The following is a 20,511-nucleotide window of genomic DNA, read 5'->3' on the forward strand; positions in this document are numbered from 1 at the left end:
TTGAGAGGATATGCAGAGAAGAATTGCAGAAAATCCCCAAATCCAGGTGTGAAAAGCTTGTTGCATCATACCCAAAAAGAGGTTGTAATCGCTGCTAAAGTTGCTTCAACTAAGTTCTGAGTTAAGTGTATTGAATATACACTCACCGGCCACTTTATTAGGTACACCTGTACATCTACTTATTCATGCAATTATCTAATCATCCAATCATGTGGCAACATTGTAATGTATACAATCATGCAGATATGGGTCAGGAGCTTCACTTAATGACATCAACGATCAGAATGGGGAAAATGTGATCTCAGTCATTTTGACTGTGGCATGATTGTTGGTGCCAGGTGGGCTGGTATGAGTATTTCTGTAACTGCTGATCACCTGGGATTTTCATGTGCCACTGTCTCTAGAGTGTAAAGAGAATGGTGCGTAAAACAAAAAACAACCAGTGAATCAGCTGATCAGTGGGAGAGCGAGATAAAGAAGAGCCGGAAACATCAGTTTGAGAGAGAGAGAGAGAGAGAGAGAGAGAGAGAGAGAGAGAGACTCATGTGGGCATGTTGTGTGTGCCTGTTTATGTTTGTTTAAGTTGAGTTTTACATGAAACTTTATGTTGATTGTTCAGCCAGTTGAAACAACTCTACTGTTTTAAGCTTAATATTGGTCACCTTGATTTTCCTTGATGAGCATTTAAGAATATTTCAAGAAAGAGAGCAAAATCCACCACCAGATGAGGGCACATCAATAGCCAAACAGATTATTCATAGGATTTTTCAAGAAATAAACTGGAGAAACAGTGGGATCTTAACGTTACTTGTTTCTTTGTAGCAGAAGAGACAGCTTCTCCAGGTAGCAGAAGATACAACAGGGGCAGCAGGATAGACAGCCTCAGCTGACTCTCATAGAGAGACAGACATTCAGAGAGGTGCAGCAGGGCAAGTCATTCCTATTGGGGTAGCAGGGGAGACAGCCTCCCCAGAGGGAGGGACAGCAGGTGATTTTGACAGCAGAGAAAGGGGGAGTAGGTCAGAGTAGTTTCAGATCAGTCTCGTTTACCATGCTTTGTGGGTGTGACTTTCTAACCGTATCATCACCATTCATATCTATACAACCAATGTGTTAATGATTAAATTATTACTAGACCACAAAATTGTTTCCAAAGCACAAAGTTCTTAATAGATCTAGCCTCTTAATTTTGCTCTCAAAGTGCACCAGATTGATGCATTTAACTTTAAAATGAACAACATTTTCTTATGAGGGAGCAAGCCACCAGACCCCCTTAGAGGGTCCGAGGTCCACCCACCACAGTCTCACAAAATCCTGTGGGAAACACTGCGACTCCAGTGGTTAAATCTATATCTTCAGAAGCTATATGATAGGTATGGCTGAGAAACGGATCAATATTTAAGTCCTTTTATCCTAGAAATTCTCCTCCCTGCCCCGTAGGTGCTGATATGCACAAAGAATGTGAATTGCTAAAAACAAAAGAAGAATGTTAAAGGTGCAATATGTAACAATTTTGGAAACACAACTTAAAAAATTAGCCCTTCCCGGCCTTCCTAGGTTGCCTATTAAAGCCTGTAGACTGATTTTCATGCAAAGGGAGCGGGTCGCTTTTGCCAGGAAAATCCAAAGGATGTGAAATGTATGCGTGCTCCCGAGAGCCTTGCCTCAGTGTCTATCTTCCGCTATTCAACAGCGACAACAAACTGCAACACTAGGTAACGTTATCTTAGAGATGGAGTCAAGCAAATGTCCAGCTCCCAGAACAGCATGACTCCTACACACACTCTGAGAAGCCAAAACATACACATAACTAGAGTGAACAACGACAGGGCATTTGATTCCTGGAGGGAAATTAGTTCGGTTTGGGGGATTAAAACCGACCCTGAATCGGCGTTCTTCTTATTGGACAGGTAAGCTTACATAACTGCAAAGCATGTGAAATATAGTGCCATAAGGATTGGTCTGTGTAATTTTAGCTAACTTGATCTTGCCTGCACAGTAAAGTTAATCTGTAATTATTCAGCAAGGTAAACTACAATAACAAATTAAATGAATGCTAGACAATGTTTAAGATAATGCAAAAAGACCCATTCATTAGTGTAACGTAACTTGGTTATACAGAAAATATATACAATCTATGATTATAAAACAATAGCGCATCGATATATCAAAATGACAGTCGTGATGGAATCACATTAATACTGAATTGTGTCAACATATTTATAATGTACAGTCTATTTTATAAACAGCTACTGTCATCATCCACCAAATTTAGCTAACAGCTATTGATAAAGCTGGCTAGCTAGCTAACGCTGTCATAGGCTATCACATAAATGCAGTCAATGTATCATGCAAAGAAAAGTGATTACTTCAAACTACAGACTCGCATAGTCAGACCTATATCCACACTTTGTTTTAAAACAATCATAACTGTGTGCTACCTCATGATACCTCATCTGTCAAAATGATACCGGTGAATCACGTTGTCTCTTTGTATGTTACATCATTGTTTTGGCTGATGCTTGCATCCCCATGGAGTGTGTGCACGAGTGCGAGCACGAGCAACAGGTAGCTGGCTGCAGTTCACTTAATGGACACAGGTGTCATTAATAACATGGGTTTCTGAATCTTACATACTGCACCTTTAAAGTGAAAGTGGAGATTGATAGAAAGGACTTAAATATTTATCTGTGTCTGACCCATACCTATCATATTGCTTATAAAGATATGGATTTGACCACTGAAGTCTTATGGATTATTTTATGCTGCCTTCATGTCCTTTTGGACCGGCAAAGTTTTAGTATCTTGCATTGTATGGACCAACAGAGCTGAGAAATTCTTCTAAAAATCTTTTTTTGTGTTCAGCAGAAGAAAAAATTCATACACATCTGGGATGGCATGAGGGTGAGTAAATGATGAGAGAATTTTCATGTTTGGGTGAAACATTCCTTAATGACTACTTTTATGACACTTTAGTATTTTTGTGTGTGTGTCATTTTAGAGCTTGACAGCCCTAGTCCCCATTCGATTTCATTAAAGGGAAAAGAATGGCCAGGAAATTCTTCAAAAATACACCTTTGTGTTCCATATTAGAAATAAATAAATAAGGACATAATGACAGAATTTTCATATTTGGGTAAAATATTTCTTTTAAATTGCATTGTCTATGCTTAAATAGTGGCATATCTGCTCATAACAAGCTTTTCAAACTATTCACAAGTCCTTCTTTTTATACAGCAGTAACGTCTGTTGGAAACACAGCCAGAAGAAGCATTAGCTTTGTTTTTCATGGATATCTCCAAGCAGCATCCAAAGCAAAGCTAACAGGCAACCTGCCAACTGGCTCAAATGAGATGATTATTCCCAACTAAAGTATTGTGTTTTTAAACAGTGCGGCCGTCTGCTGGCCTAGGAAGTTCTAGAACGGACAATGGAACCAGAAAGCATAATTTTCAGACATTGTGTAAGGATCTGATGGCTATCATGCAAAGCCCCACAAGCTCTAGCTACAGTGTTAGGAATTTGAAAATATTTCTGTTCTCATTACTGTTCACAACTCGAGTCCAAGACAGGCACAAATAAGCAAACCAAACCTGACTCTGTATGTTCGCAGGTCACATCCACAAAAGAGATGTGTCCTTAAAGGGATAGTTCACCAAAAATCTAAAAACAATTGTCATCATTTACTCCCCTGTATGACTTTCCTTTTCTGTGGAACAAAGAAAGAGGCAGAATGTGACCCTCCGTCACCATTCACTTTAATTGCATCTTTTTCATTGTGTTACATGCAAGAAAGTCAGTAAATGATGACAGAATTTTCACTTTTGGGTAAACTATTCTTATAAATTGCTTAGAAAGGTAGAAATGAGAAGTTAAATCATGAAGAGAGGCGTGGGGACTGACTGAATATTGAATTGCTAGTTTGAGAGACACAATTGTAGATATGTGTTGTTTTGTTGATGACAGAGTGTTGCTGTGCTAGAACATATCTCAGCTAAACACAATGCGTATACTTTAAAATCCAAAATTTATGCCATTAAGGCTTTCAAAAGAATGCAAATCACTTTTTGAAAAATGCAATAAGATTTTTATAAAGAATTACCATTACATGAATTAATTAAAGCTAAAGTGTATATTTTCCAATGTTAAAATCAACATTTCTATCCCTTCTTAATATGCTGTGGTAAGTAAGCCATTTCAATACAATGGCGGTTGATAGTACCTCAACTGAAAGCTTAAGAAAGGACACAAAAGCATCATTACAGTAGTCCATGTACAGTGTTGGGTGTATCCCATTACAAAGTAAGTACTGTAATCACATAACAGATACTGACTGTCAATTAAAGTAATTACATTTAAGTAAATGACTTAAGCTAAGGTAATATGCATAATACATTTAAAATATGAATTCATCATATTTTGAAGTTGCGATTCATGAGCACTAGAGAACCTCATTCACCTCATTCACAGTGGCTCACGTGTTAAAGCGAGAACTTAACTTGTGCGAACATAACTATTTGTATTTGGCTTGAATGACATGCCTCACTCTCTTTTTACTTTGGAAAGAAGATGCAATAAAAGTGAATAGTGGCTGAGGCTAACATTCTGCCTAACATCTCCTTTTGTGTTCCATATTAGAACTAAAGTCATATAGGTTTGGAACAACATGAGGGTGAACTATTCCTTTGACAGGTATATAAAGTGGAAAAAAAAAACCAGTTCTGAAAATAGAGGCTTTGTAGCTTCAGCAGACAATTAATGCAAGGAAAGGAGCACCGACATCATGTTCAGTAGGTCAGCAATAACTCAACATCAAACACATATCAGTTCTGCGAAGTTTAATTAGAGCATGCAAACACTTTAATTAATTGCTTTTCTTAGAGGCGCAAACAAACACCCAACTATACAGCACAATAAAGATTCTCGTGGCATATTTAGCATGTAAATAGAGAGCTCCCATACTGTTAGTAGAAATGTAAATTCCACAGTTATGTACATCAATGTGTTTCAAAAGCATTAACCATCTTGTCCTCTTTGGGGAAAGATTCATTCCAAAGCCCATTTCATTAACTTTTCTATTTGCCTCATACTGTGCTCTTGATAGATTGTGGGATAAATACATCATTACCGAGATGACATGATAAAAATATTCATAATGACATAACAGCTAAGTTGGAACAAAAATAAGGAATTTTCTCTGACAGGGATATATAAGCAAATACCAGCACTTTTCACATGGGACAAGTTATAATATTCTATATTTGGATAATAGAACACTTGTCATCATTTATTCACACTAATGTTGTTCCAAACCAGTATGACTTTTTCTTCCATGAAAGATAAAATGAGGGAATAAGGTTTTGCCCCAAGTGAAGGAGTTCAAGTACCTCTGGGTCTTGTTCACGAGTGAGGGGACAATGGAGCAGGAGGTTGGCCGGAGAATCGGGGCAGCGGCGGCAGTATTGCACTCGCTCTATCGCACCGTTGTCACGAAAAGAGAGCTGAGCCGAAAGGCAAAGCTCTCGATCTACCGGTCAATTTTTGTTCCTACCCTCACCTATGGTCATGAAGGTTGTTGGGTCATGACCGAAAGAACTAGGTCGCGAGTACAAGCGGCCGAAATGGGCTTCCTCAGAAGGGTGGCAGGCTTCTCCCTTAGACACAGGGTGAGGAGCTCAGTCATCCGTGAGGAGCTCGGAGTAGAGCCGCTGCTCCTTTGCGTTGAAAGGACTCAGTTGAGGTGGTTTGGGAATCTGGTAAGGATGCCCCCTGGCCGCCTCCCTAGGGAGGTGTTTCAGGCATGTCCAGCTGGGAGGAGGCCTCGGGGAAGACCCAGGACTAGGTGGAGAGATTACATCTCCACACTGGCCTGGGAACGCCTCGGGGTCCCCCAGTCAGAGCTGGTTAATGTGGTTCGGGATAGGGAAGTTTGGGGCCCCTTGCTGGAGCAGCTGCCCCCGCGACCCGACTTCGGATAAGCGGTTGAAGATGGATGGATGGAAAGATAAAATGTTAGTCTTAGTCACTACTCACTTTCATTGCACCACAAGCATAGACACAAATTCTGCCTAATATCTCTTTTTGTTTCTAAACGGAATAAGTCGAAAACCAACAAGAAGGCTGAAAATACTCTATAATATTCCATAAGCTTGCATCAGATAAAACTGACTGGCCTTCCTGAGAGAACACAAAGTGATCAAAGTCTGTTTTAGAACCAAAATGACAACTACCTCATGAACTTACTGAAGCATTTTATAATGCCGTTCAAAATTTCAGTCAACAAGTCTAAGTACAAAGGTGTCTGTGGTCATGCATACCATACGTGTAGGTAAAAATTCACCAGGGGACTATGAGAAAGAGACAATTGCATATTTTAATCATCATAAAACAGAGGAAAATGGATGATTTGAATTCCATTCACAGGTACTAAAAGGACTAGACAAAGATTACATCTTTATCCATGTACCAGCTAAAGGAAAGAAAATGACAGCCTTTCAAAAGACATTTTGACTTAAAGCATTAATAATAGAACCATGTGTAATTCAGCATTGGTGTGATATTTCTGGCTAAATGCAAAGCTGTTTTGTGTTAGACCATTTTAAGTAAGAGTTCAGTATAGCATTATTTTCCCCTCACAATGGAGGGAGCCTATGCTAGTCCATACTACCAAAACCCACTACAGAGATACTCTGCTATGGGGTTGAATAGGTATTACTGTGTTCCTTTCTAGTTTTGCAATTTGGCATTCAGAGGAGATTCGACTACTGCAACGTGATCTACGAATATTTATTTTCACTGATCTTTTCTGGTGTGAATGTTCTGTGATTGCATTCCCAAAAGAAATATGTCTTAGGTTGAAATTATTCCTGCCAAATATACCGGTAATTGATGGCTTTTGGAAAAAAGCAAAATACCTTTGATAAGTAATTTTATGATAAGATTCTTGTGGAACAACAATGTTAGTTAAAGTCTTTTCATAGAAGCTTATAGCTGGAAAAAATTATACTGCTCACTAAAAAATTATTTTACAATAAAATCTCTAAAAATGTTATGAGATATTTCAACCCTCTTTTTATGACCATTTTCCTCACTCTCCCTAACCCTTAGAATTATACAGGAAATTTTTTGGTTCTGCGCCCTTAAAGGGATAATAAATAAAACTATGACATAATTTACTCACCCTCATGTTGTTCCACAGGGTTTTCTTTGGCTTTCTTAAGTGGAACTCAAAAGGAGATAATGGGCAGAATGACAGCCTCAGTCACCATTCACTTTCATTGTATGAAAAAATTAACTTTTTGTGTGTTCCACAGAAAAAGAAAGTCAAATGTTAGCGAACTTTTTCTCTTTTATCTCTTTGATTTCTCATGATATGACCCTTTTAACATGTTGAGGTCAAAGATCATAGTGCACATTAAATCTTTTGTAATATTCCAACACTTTGTTGAATTTTTCTGAAAAGTAACAAAGTAAAACAAATCCAAAAAGTATAACAGTCCAAATTGTCCTTATACAGATCCACCCTTATAGAAGTACAAAGCATTCTTACCACCTCCAAAGATGAATGATCATGTCAAGTAAATACAACCAGAAGTATCAGAACTGAGATCAAGCATGTGTAAAAAGCCCTGAAAGCACAGGAGACAAAAGAGCTATAATAATAAATAAAAAGACAAGATAGAACAAAACAAAATCATTTTTTAATATGATGTAAACTTGACACCCCAGATCGTAAAACTGCTCTATTGGGTGATGGCTTTTTGTACTGAAATGTTGTATTCTGTCTTAATCTTTTTGCACAGTATGAGTCTTTGTATTTTTTATATTGATTTTTCATTGTTAAACTTGTTTGTTTGTTTGTTTGTTTGCTTTCAATGCCAGCTAAAATTAATCTTGACAGCTTGAAAGAGCCTAAAGCAACAAAGTATAGGGAGAAAAAAAAATACAGATATAATAAATGGTAATACAATAAAACAATAATACAAAAGCTAATGTCTCTATATATATTACTAAACATTAATGAATTACGAAGACACTGGCAGATTCTCGCACTTTTACAAGCAAAACTGAACCAGAGCCCCTTCCACTGACTGACCTCTTCTTCCATGTCAAAGAGCTGTCCATCAAAAACTCACTAGCTCATCTCAGTTAGCACCACCCATATGAGAAAAAAAAATTCAGGGAGCGTAACTGAAAACTTTGGAATCGTGACTGAAAACTCTAGCCACTCTGTCACTCACTCGACGTTGTGCTGATGTAGTGACACTAGGGGTCGCTCTTGAGAGCCCCGAACACCTCCCATTCTTTGAGAAAAGGCCAATGAGAATTGACGAGTTGAATTTGCATGCCACTCCCACAGACATACGGGTATAAAAGGAGCTGGAATGCCCACTCCATTCAGATTTTTTCTTGGGAGCCGAGCAGTTGTATTATCAGCAAGCTGAATACTACTGCTACTACTGACGTTGAAAGTCTTTTTAAAGACGCGTCTTTATAAAGATGTCTTTTCGTCTTTGTGTGATTCCTGGATGCGTTCGTTATCTCTCCACTTCCGATGGCTACGGGCACTGCCTCACGTGTCTGGGCAGCGATCACACTGAGGCAGCGTTTGTGGATGGTTCATGTTCTCATTGCAAGAATATGACCATGGTAGACAGGTAGACCTGTTCGCTTCCCAGGAGTCCTCCCACCACCCACTCTGGTATTCCCTGACGGGGGCCCCCCTCGGGACAGACACGCTGGCACACAGCTGGCCCGGGGACTGCACAAATACACTGGAACCTCCACATGTTGCCCTTGGATGGGACGTGGAAGACCTAAGTGGCCTACCACCAGCAGTGGTAGACATGATCGTGGATGCCATTGCATTGGCCTACCAGATCCAGGCCATGCTTTCAGGTACGAACAGGTAGAGTTCGGAAAGAGTACGGAACAGCTCGCCGGGTTTATCGTTTGCGTATAGCGCCTTTCCCCTCCCCTGAGGCGAAAACATGCGCTTTTTTGCCCAATCGAGTTCACAAAGTCATGGACCCTGGATGTCTTTCCTCCCTAGCCCTATGGTTCACAAAACCTGAAAGGAGTGGGCATTCCAACTCCTTTTATACCCGTATGTCAGGGGGAGTGGCATGCAAATTCCACTCGCCAATTCTCATTGGCCTTTTCTCAAAGAATGGGAGGTGTTCGGGGCTCTCAAGAGCGATGTCCCTAATGTCACTACATCGACACAACATCTCGTTCCCTCCATCAGGGAACGGAGGTTACAACAGTAACCATGACGATGCTGATTATTTGAGGAGTTTAAATTTTGCCTTTGATTTAATAAATTTTTTCCATTTCAGATTGTTTTTCTTCATTCTTATTTAATATTTGTATTAGTTTCTTGAAAACTTACATTCAAAACAATTGGCACAAATATAATCCCTATGTTTGTAAAACTAGGGATATGGTACAGCTTCAGTGACTGCCTCAGTCACCATTCCTTTTCATCGTATGGAAAAAAGATGCAATGAAATTGAATGCTGACTGAGGGAAGAATTTTTCAGAATAGCTCCTTTTGTGTTCTAAGGAAGAAAGAAAGTCATATGGGTTTGGAACATCATAAAGGGTGAGTAAATGATGACAACATTTTCATTTTTTGGTGAACTATCTGTTTAAGAATGATTAGTCGACTATTAGACAAACCACAAGTAATCAATTATGAATTTATGTCTGTAGTAAAAAAAACACATTTTTGAGGTGCTACAGGTGATGGTGGGCTTGAAGACGTGGTTGAAAAAGAGAAGAAATGTCTGCCCTATTTGCATGTGGGTGAAGCAGAAAGGATTCTATGATCATCAATCTGAGATGTGTCAAGATGCACACTGCAAATCCACCTACAGTGCATTGTCTAAAAGACAAATGGGAACATGTAGGATATGAACCTTTCCCAGATGACCTTTAAAATTATCATGGAGGCAGGTCGTCAGTTTTGACGTGGTATTAACATAGAATTATATTGCATAAACCTTCTCACAAAAACGGCTATGTGACCTTCCTTTTCAGCTCTGTCTCAGACAGCAAGCAATCATTAACATGTCTTATAAGAAGGCGGAAATTAACATTAAATTACAGCAATGCGAAGATTAGCTGATACTGACTAATGTGTTTAATTAAGATGCCAGACAAGCACCCTTTGTTAACTGATCAACCTTTGACATGTTAATTCTGACGCTATGGGTGCGTGGAGAACTTCATCAACAAAAAGAGACTGCCAAGTAACTTTTGACAGATTGATAGCTAAAAACACGTTAATGGAATGTGATTTTGTGGATTCTGAAAAAAAAAACGTTAGTCCCAAATTTTTTTCCTTGAAGAGCCCCCTCATATTACATTTAAGAAATGTATGAACATTTTATATGATAGATAGATAGATAGATAGATAGACAGACAGACAGACAGACAGACAGACAGACAGTTGACACATATCTACTGTAGTGTATTTACAATTTAGTGATTATTGAGAGAGAAAATGTGGTTTTGGGCCCCCTTGCGGACCCCAGGTTGGGATGCAGCATCACAAAATAAGTTCGCAGTTACAGATGCAATTGTCGAAATGCGCTAAATCCAGTCAGCCATGATTAATATATGTAAAACTGAAAGTGTCCAATTACACGAGATTATTATGATAAATTAAGTAATTTTCAGCTGGTCATATGATCTCAACATGGCAGTGCTCATGAATGTTTTCCCAGCACCATGTATGTAGAATCATTATTTTTTTTTTCTTTCTCTAAGACTGTTTTGACTTGTCTTCATCTCAAGTGTGTGTACATCATTTTAAACAAAATACTATTCTACTATTCTATAACAGTAGAAAAAAATTCTACTTTTACTATTTCTTAATGGTTAAAAGTGTAGCAATTAGCAAAAAATTTAAAATTAAATAAAATAAAAAAAAATTTTGTGCACCTTTAACATAATCGTAAACAAACATAGCATTTGGAGAAATGTCCTTGTTTGGCCTAATCCTGGCCAACAAAGAATGTTTTGAAATCCAATCTCTGGGTAAATATCTTTTAATCTTTCTCTGAAAAACCAGCAATAATGACAACATTAACTTTTAAGCTAAAGTGAATCTGTTTCATCCCAATGTTAGCACACTGTACTTAGCAGAAAGGCCTACCTTTTGTCGAATCTCTTCCTCCATTTTGACAGGTGATCCATACTCAGCTACCTGTTTAAGGCCTTCACTGGCAAAACCTCCGTACTCCCATAACACGTAGCTCCTCGAGTGAGATGCACCAATGAGAGCCGACCAATGATTAGCACGTCCTTAGTGAGAGAAACAACAACAGAGAAAAATAACATATTTTTGATTGTTGTGTTTAACCATGAGTAAGAGAAAATCTAGTGAGCGGCCTACAAAGGGATCATTTTAAGGCATCATAAGAACATGACGTGGATTCAAAAAGCATCTTATTTATGATACCTCCTAAATTCCCTTTCTGCCAATTTCTAAGGCAGCATCACATGTATCCTTTGTAGAAACTGGATATCATGGACAAGACAAGATAAACACTGATTATAAATAAATATATTTCATTCAATACTGAAAGTTTATAATAAAAAAATATTTAATTGTGATTAAAAGTTGATCAGTCAACCAAACATTTCTATGTGTTATGTATTTTTATGCTAATGTCACAATGTTAGCTTAGCAACATGCTAACATAATTTGTTTTAAATAAATTGTGAATTACATGAAAATACTATTTGTGTGATGGACAGAGTTGCTGATTATGTAAAGCATTCCAAATTGGTCTCATATCAAGGTCCATAATGATTGGTATGCTGTCTTCTCACCAAACATGTTTTTGCGTCTGTCTGTGCTGTTTTTCAAATGGTTTTCTATGTAAACATTATCGTTTTTGACCATTGCGCAACGTCTTGATGTTTTTTCAATGTCCCACTCAGAAGCGGCACGTTAAAAATAACTTTTGTTAAAAATTCTTCTTGGTACATCTGCATTCTGCTCTATACGTGGTGCTACATATAGCTTTTTTTAGTGCAAGGATACGTGCAGTATGAAAGGCCTCTTAAAGGCAGCTGCCTATGCAAGCAGTAGTAGCTAATTTAATCACATTTTGAATAAAAAGACAATCATTTATTATCTCTGTTGAATTAATAATGAAATATAATAAGTATTTTAAGGAATGAAAACTCAAGTACATTACAATGATAAATCAAACAAAGTTTACTAGTTTATTGCACTTCTGTGTCCAACTACCTAAGAACTTCTCTAGCGTGTATCTCTACACAATGCTTTACTCTTATCTCCCCTTTAAAGATATATTCTGTAGCTACCTACCACATACATCGAAGTCTGTTTCCACAGTCCTATTATCTTGCCAGTGTTAGCAATCCACTCTGTGACAACATATGTCCAGCTTGTCTTATCTCACAAATGATCACAGCCTAGCTAGTTGTCTTGCCTGCCTGTCAGACTGGATCATTGCTACCACACACATAGGAAATGAACATTGCTGTATTAGCAAACCAGCCCTGGGAGCTAAAGCCATGAGCAAGAGATATTGTTGCCCACCCATTCCTATATTTCTTTCTCCAAAGTAATTTGTTAAACTCTCTGTTTTTCAAAAGTAAAATCTGTGTGGCAACAAAATGGTAACAGGAATGCAATTAAATAAATAGTTCACCCCCATATGAAAATTGTCATAATTTACTCACCATCTTGTTATTCCAAACCAGTTTCACTTTCTTTTCTCTTCTGAACAAAAAAGAGACATTTTTATGAATATACTGGTCTGTGTTTTTTTCAATACAATTGCACTTGATAGGGACTTTAAAGCTTAAAAAAGGTAACCCAAAAGTATCAAAAAAGTATTCCATGCAGCTTCTGTGTCATATTCCAAGATTTCTGATCTGTTATTTAAGACATGGAATATCACTCACAGACATGGACTACTTTTATGATACTTTTGGGTGCTTTTTAAACTTGAGAGATAATTGAGTCACTGTTAACTGCCATTGAATTGAAAAGGCAGACGGGATTTTAATTAAAACATCTCCTTTTGTGTTCTGTAGAAAAAAAGAAAGTCTTACAGGTTTGTAACATCAAAAGGGTGAGTAAATAATGATAAAAATAAATTTTGGTAAACTATTCTTTTAATTTTATGTTCTGTAATATCTAATGGTTTGATTGTTAAAAGAAGGTCAAATTGAACAAATGGGATTGTTCATTTCATGTACAGAATCTACAAATGTTCTTACTTGGATAGTCCTTTGGATGCACCTTCTCAGACCAGTTTCCATAGAAAGTGACTCTATACTTGGCAGTTCCACATGCACAGCACTCTTGAATGGGATTTTCAGTAGTCGCAACTGGATCTGTGAAGCAACATTATGATTCAGGTATTGTATTGTACTTTTTTCCCTTTCACCCATCTGTTGGGAAAACAATCTGTGTTTATACTTTTCTTTTCTATTCTTCTCACATAACAATGTACATATGCACCTTACCCCCACCCCAACACACAAATGGTAATGTCTAAAAGATTTCATGCATAATCACAACCATTTACAAATAAAATATAATTCTTTAGAACAGTAAAGCATGTAATGTATTTAAAAAAGTATGTGAGACTGTGACAGGGAGGAGGGCTTGGCCGGGTCGTGATTATACACACCCACCCGGTCCATTATCAGGCTAATTAAGCCTCAGAGAGGATGAAGGCCAATTGCGGACGGTGGTGCGACGAGAGAGAGATTGTTTACGGGCATGTCTTTTGTTTAAGTTAATCATTACAATATTCGGTTCTCGCCTCCTCCTTTCCATTGAACTGCTTTACAGAGACAAAGACAAATTATTTGTAGAGGTAAAAATGTTATCACATGCACATGGATGAGAGACCCAGTTTTGAAATTACCTTTCTCGCACATCCTCTTGGTAAGGGAGCCTTCATCTTGAAAGAAAATGATTCTTCTTTGCACAACACTAGCCCTGAAATGAAGTCATTAAATTGTTTGTGCTTTTACATCTGTCTTTTGATCTGAAAAATTGTGCTTTTAAGAACATGTATCACCATTATCACATGCAAATTTGTATTGCAGTTAGAACAGACAATGCATCTTTTAACAAAGGCTTTAGTGCATAAGGCTATATTTATGTTACTGTCTGAAAGCATAATATCAGTTGTATATTAGTATGACATGAGAGCAAAAATCATTCTGCTGACAGCTGGCACATCTCTGCACATGCTATGGTCAACCTCCAGAACAAAATGGATAATGATTAGCATCTTAATGCACAGCTCATGAAAACTTCAAACAGTTTGGTCTTGATAATGAAGACATATAAAGACATCCATCAATTATGTTTTTGAAGGGATAGTTCTGCTTTAAACCTCCCTTCTTTAAACCTTTTTCTCCTAGAATTTTTCCCAGGTGGGGTACCACAGAGACCTAACCACACTTGATTTAGATCAACTTTGTCCCATTGCGACCCATGTGTAATACAGGTGGTGACCTCTGATGCTCTGTCCCACTGAAACCTATTGCTGTTGCTGTCAGTCAAGGATATGACATTTGGTAGACCCAGAGCCATATAAAGAGAGAGTTGTGACAACGGAAGTTCTAAATGCTTGATCGTCATGTGATTCACGTAGACTTCAGATAGTTCCAGGAAGTGCTTTTGAGTAGAGTGACAGAACTGCGATTTCTGGTAATTAGTAGTCAATAAATGCATTTATTTTATATATTTATGTAACACACCGACATATGTATGTAGCATGAGTATGTTGTTACAGCGATGTTATTTTTTAAAGATCAAATCAGCTAATATTTGAGGATTAGTGTTCGCTTACCGTTATTTGCCTCAACTTATTTCAGGCTAGGGTTTCTGTTGCCTTTTTATGTTACCTCATGTTCATTGTTTTCACTAATCTCATGGTAACTAATGTCATATTTATGACTTTTCAGATAGTACAGAGACAGTCTGGTGACAGGTGATTTCCAGCTCGCACCGCACAATGGGTCAATGAACTATTAACTATTAGCAGCAGTTATGTAAATGTAAAATTTTGTGAAATGAAGCTTATTGTTTACAATTCTTACAATTCTATATATAGTAATATAATTATTTATGTATTATAAATATTATATATCTAATGTATAATTCTTACAATACTTATTCATATACACAATATATTCAGCTTTAAAACAACTTAAGCATACTCGTATATAAACTGCCATTCAAAAGTAATGAGGCTGAAAATTCAGCTTGGCATCACAGGAGTAAATTACATTTTAAAATACATTAAAATAGAAAACAGTTATTTTAAATTGTAATAATATATTACTGATATTACTTTTTTTGTATTTTTATTGAAATAAATGCAATAACTATTTACAGCAATTCATGAATACATTTCTAATAAATTAAATAGCATGCCAAGCATTTTGTATGTGTCCTTTCTTTCATGTTGTCATTGCATAGTCTTCATCATGGTTTGCTGTGCTGCATGGGGATGCTCCAATCAGCTCAGTGAAAGGTGTGCTGAATGTATGGCTTCCCCACTGACATGGAGAGGAGAAAAAAATGGTTGGCTCAAGTCAGCAGGAGCAATCTAAATATAAATAAAAATTACAACAACAAAAAAATGTGTGAGGTATTTGCAAACATTTTACAATTAATAGGGTGTTCGTTACTAACTTTATCCAGCTCCAATCCTTGCCTAATCTGTTAGTTATCCGATAACATCCCTTATCTCCTAATTTAATGAGTAATACTCAACTATAAGGTTTTAATTTACAAGTTATTTTTATTTAGATGTACTGATAATATACAGAATAAGATAATATTATTCTTTAAACGTCTCACCTTTTAAAAGTGCGTCGCAAACGGTTTGTTCTACGGCGCGGCATGTGTTTGCTGCTACTTCCGGGAACTATTGAGAGGCTCCACGAGCCGCCATTGCTGCAAAAAAAAAAACGTTCCATTGGAGTCAATGGAGTTGTCGCAACTCTCTCTCTATATGGCTCTGGGTAGACCTATCCACAGTGATATGCCCTCCTGAGAGTGCCCTCCCATGCTTTTAGTGAGAGGTGTACAAGAGAAACTGGTGCTGGCCTTATCAAAATGAAGTGATAAAAGGCAACAGAGGATGTCAGGAATGTGTCAGTGATATCTGAATTCCAAGAATGTTTAGAATCGTAAGCATGATGGATTTGTAGCTCAGATTGGCTGTGTAAAGTGCACTGAGAAGCATCCTGTTTGACAAAGTAAATGGATGAATTTGAAAATCTTCAAATGCCATTCCCTTTGACGGTGGACAATGAAATGTGCTTCTCAAGCCTTCTCAACATCCACTGGAAAAGAATGTCCTCCACTGGTCAGTATGGTCTTACATAGGTCTAAATAAGCCTTAAAGGATTAGTTCACCCAATCTGTCATAATTTACTCACTCTCAACCATTCCAAATCCAATGAATTTCTTTCTTCTGCGGAACACAAAAGGATGATGAATGTCCCATTTGCTGAATTCAATGCAATTGCATTGGGTTTGGAATGACATGAGGGTGAGTAATTTATGACAAAATTTTCATTGTTGGGTGAACTATCCTTTCTTGATCACAGCTTGATAGCACCAAGGAATTAAGGGATACCAAACCCAGATCTAAACCAGGTCCAGAGTAGCATCCTGTTTGACAAAGACATTGATTAAATTGTGATGTCACCTTCCAAAGCCATTCCTCTTAACAGTAGACAACGATGTGTGCCATTTCAAGGCTAGGAGGTCGTCTCCTCTCAAGACTTCTCTTCTGTTGGCATTTGGTCAGTTTTGGAAGTCATTTACCTTAAGAGTCCCAACACCTGTCAACAAAACCATCACGTTCACCCCATCTTATCTGCTTGCCACAGCTTGATGCCACAAAGGAATCAAATGACACAAAATTCAGATCAAAACTTCCTTCCAATTTAAGGTCTTTTTGACATTTCACTAGAAAAGTGCTGGAGGGATTCCAGAAATAATAAATTTTTTAGGATGTTCACTGGGCGGCCCGGCACTACAAGGTGCAATGTCTCCACATTTCTGACATGCCAAAGCAAAATGACAGTGGCTCCAACACATTGGCATAGCAGATGTTTCTCAGCACTATGTTTGTTTCACAAAAACCAGACAATGCAATAAGCCATCTGCCCTGAAAAAAAAAAACCAGATGGATAAATAAAAAGTTATAGTAATGAGTTCTTAGCTTCGCAATGCGAGACAATATATTGGAGATTAATAACTTTTAAATAATATTTGATGTAAATTATTGGGAAAGGAGCTCTTAATACTATTCGATCTGCAAAACAAGACCAAATGGGACTTGTGATAGAAATCAAGTATTTTTTCCAGCCAAAGTAAGATGCATTTTAATTACCACAGCAGCATGTCAAGTCTTGGGATTCAAAATCCAGAATGGGATTTTTTGAAGGTAAGCGATTTACATGTGGAGTTCAAAGCTGCACTTAACGCTGGTACTGATGCCCTAACGTGAATCATGAACTCAGCTTCATGATTGCTGTAACAAAGTGGATAACCACTGTCTACTGGAAGATTTATATATTGTGTAGGATGTGAGTTTAAGAGATTGAATGCCTATTGCAATAAATATGCAACCTATGGGGAGACTAGATCTTTCAATTAGTCAACCAGTTTAATTTACTTGAATTAGTGCTCTTTTAGTACATTTCTATCTTTATACTGTGGAAGGTTTTGTCTGGTTAATAAAGCATTATATTGTTACATATTGTTTGTTTTCTATCCTTAAATGGAAATAAATGCATTTTGACAGGAAAAGAAGTATATATATATATATATATATATATATATATATATATATATATATATATTTTTTTTTAACTACTAAAAAATTTGATTGTCATTAAATATTTTCATCGATTAACATATATTATTTTTATATAATTGAATACAAGCCTATCATTGGCCTACAGTCCACGGTAGTTCCATATGCAATTGAATTTGTTAATCTGTCTGAGACTGACATATTGTAAAGGCTTTTCCAAGGACCTGACACTGTACATCATGGGCTTTTGGAGCGTCGCACTTTCTGTTGTGTTGAGTCAAAAACATTGTTTGTAGGATGCTGTGTCAAGTTTGAAACATTGGAAAACACGGCTCAAGACACCTGCATTCAGAGTTGTGCTCTGTCCAGCTATGTTTGAATACAAGAACGAGTCCTCATCTTGTGCTGTCTGCTATCAGTAAGTGTGGTTTGTTTCCTGTACAATTGTAGTTGTGCTTACAGCCCCTGCTGACCAAGACTTAAAGGTGGTACAGTACTTCAAGCTTCAATTGACAGGAATTGGTTGGAAAATATCTTATTATGGTCTGGGGCATAATTAATTGCATTATTTTTTAACAGGTTCATTTTTATATAATTAATCGCACTGAATTAACACTGACAGCCCTAATTTTTTTACAATTCAATTTAAAAATAAGGTGTGTCAATTCTGCGTGACTAGCGTCACCAAACAGAATTGCACAAATTATGTCCTGAACACTTTCCCCGTCTACCATTGGTCAGGTCAAACAGATAGTCCAGCCCAAACTCATGGCATTGGTTGAGTCAGTGTTCCTTTGTTGATCTGGTCAGGATGCTCATACAAGCATAGCAATGTTTTGAAAGTGCCACAGAGTCACAGTGTTTAAACATTTTGGGGGAATCATATGGCTTACTTATGGTTGACTTCACAAATTAAGATAGAATAGAAAAAGTATTTTAACACCAAAAAAAATTACATGCTTGATGCGCTTCATGTCTGATTTTGCCTAGGGCACTATGTGAGCCAGGGCAGCTACTGGTAGGAACATTTGATGTAGAGAAATATCTGTAAATGTTCTGCACTGCATACAACAAGAGAGCAAGAGCGAGAGGCTTTCAGAAGTCTTTAAAGCATCAAAAGACACTTAAAGTTGTTTATGACCCTAAAAAGAGTGGGAGAATGAGAGATAGAGATGTAAGGAAAGCATGAGGGGGTGGAGTGGAAACATTAACTCCACAAAATGGATAGATAATGCATATTTTGTGTAGCTGAAGACCACTGTTGGTTCAGACCTTTGTTGACTGAGAGCACTGTGTGTGTGTGTGTGTGTGTGTGTGTGTGTGTGTGTGTGTGTGTGTGTGTGTGTGTGTGTGTGTGTGTGTGTGTGTGTGTGTGTGTGTGTGTGTGTGTGTGTGTATAAAGAACACTCAAATTGGGTGGATATTGTTTGAAAGCTTATAATATATAAAAGCTTTAAAGGTTCTTAATTTCCATAATCTTTATTGATGCCTAGCTGCCAAGATATGCAGAGAAATCTCAAGGACAACTTCAATGGCTCAACATTATATTATGCATTATGCTATACAATAACCATCTCATCATAATTAATGGGGTTTCCACATGATCATACCTTTTATTTATTTATTTTGTTAGGACTTGTAGGCAGAATGTTAGCCTCTAGTCACCATTCACTTTCATTGCATCTTTATTCCATACAATAACACTGAATGGTGACTGAGGCTGTCAGTCCTGAACATTCTGCCAAACATCTCTTTTAGTGTTCGACAGAAGAATAAAAGACATACATGTTAAAATCAACATGAGGGTGAGTAAATTATGTTTAAATAATTTTTGGGTGAACTATTTATTTAATTGTTTTCAACTTGGCTTATTTGACCCATGATATTTAATGCTCAAACAAAGAAAATTATAATTTTTTATTAATAGTTCTACATTTACGTTACTTGCAATATTTGAAAAAATAAAATAAAATAATAATAAAATAAAATAAACATTGTATTCTCCTTTTAACACTTTGCCAGAAATTGACTGATAAAACCGGGACTAAATGAAACAATGCTCAGACTGAGCATTGTATTCTGGACACAAAACTCATAGAGCTCCAGACTGTACCCTTTTTGTCTTTTCTCAATTTTCTTTTCCATTTATTTAAGAAACTATCAATTCAGCACAGTGGATTCTCATTTATCAACCCACTGATCATTCTTGTTGTATTGCCATCCAACACCACAAAGGTACAACAAAAGAAATGTGAAATATAGCAATAACTCACTTGAGAGTGACACACCCAGTACCAGAGGGTGGCGCTGTCCAGAACACCTGGATCTGTGTGCGTCTTCTGGGAATGCTCTCTGTGACGGCCGGGGGACAGCTGGTCATGAACTGTGTGTCACTTTCGTCGATAATCTGTGGAACAGTGGACACAGTCACTGGCAATTAAAATAGTATAAACCTAAACTACTACTACTAATACAAAGTAAAGTTTAAAACAATCATTTATACAGAAACAGATAGCATAAAACAACATTTCATTTACATGCTAAATTAATTATATACTTAAAAATATAACTACACAGTATGTAACTATAATTATCTGTCAATTAAATGGCCAATATGTGATTATTTTAAGATTATCGGCACAAATATTTACTCAAAATTCCCAGA

General features: G+C 37.2%; 1 protein-coding gene across 1 annotated transcript in view; it reads right to left on the reverse strand.

Annotated features, from left to right (window-relative positions):
* Nucleotides 1–20,511, reverse strand: part of spon1b (spondin 1b) — an 86,716-nt gene that overhangs the window by 53,357 nt on the left and 12,848 nt on the right. Inside the window, exons 3-6 of the mRNA XM_052120156.1 lie at nucleotides 20,120–20,253; nucleotides 13,923–13,996; nucleotides 13,267–13,383; nucleotides 11,162–11,310 (exon numbers count right to left, since the gene is read on the reverse strand). Coding sequence (XP_051976116.1) covers nucleotides 11,162–11,310; nucleotides 13,267–13,383; nucleotides 13,923–13,996; nucleotides 20,120–20,253 — 474 coding nt within the window. The remainder of the gene's footprint in view (nucleotides 1–11,161; nucleotides 11,311–13,266; nucleotides 13,384–13,922; nucleotides 13,997–20,119; nucleotides 20,254–20,511) is intronic.

Source organism: Xyrauchen texanus, chromosome 46 (genome assembly GCF_025860055.1).
Source record: "Xyrauchen texanus isolate HMW12.3.18 chromosome 46, RBS_HiC_50CHRs, whole genome shotgun sequence".
In the NCBI taxonomy this organism is placed as follows: domain Eukaryota; kingdom Metazoa; phylum Chordata; class Actinopteri; order Cypriniformes; family Catostomidae; genus Xyrauchen; species Xyrauchen texanus.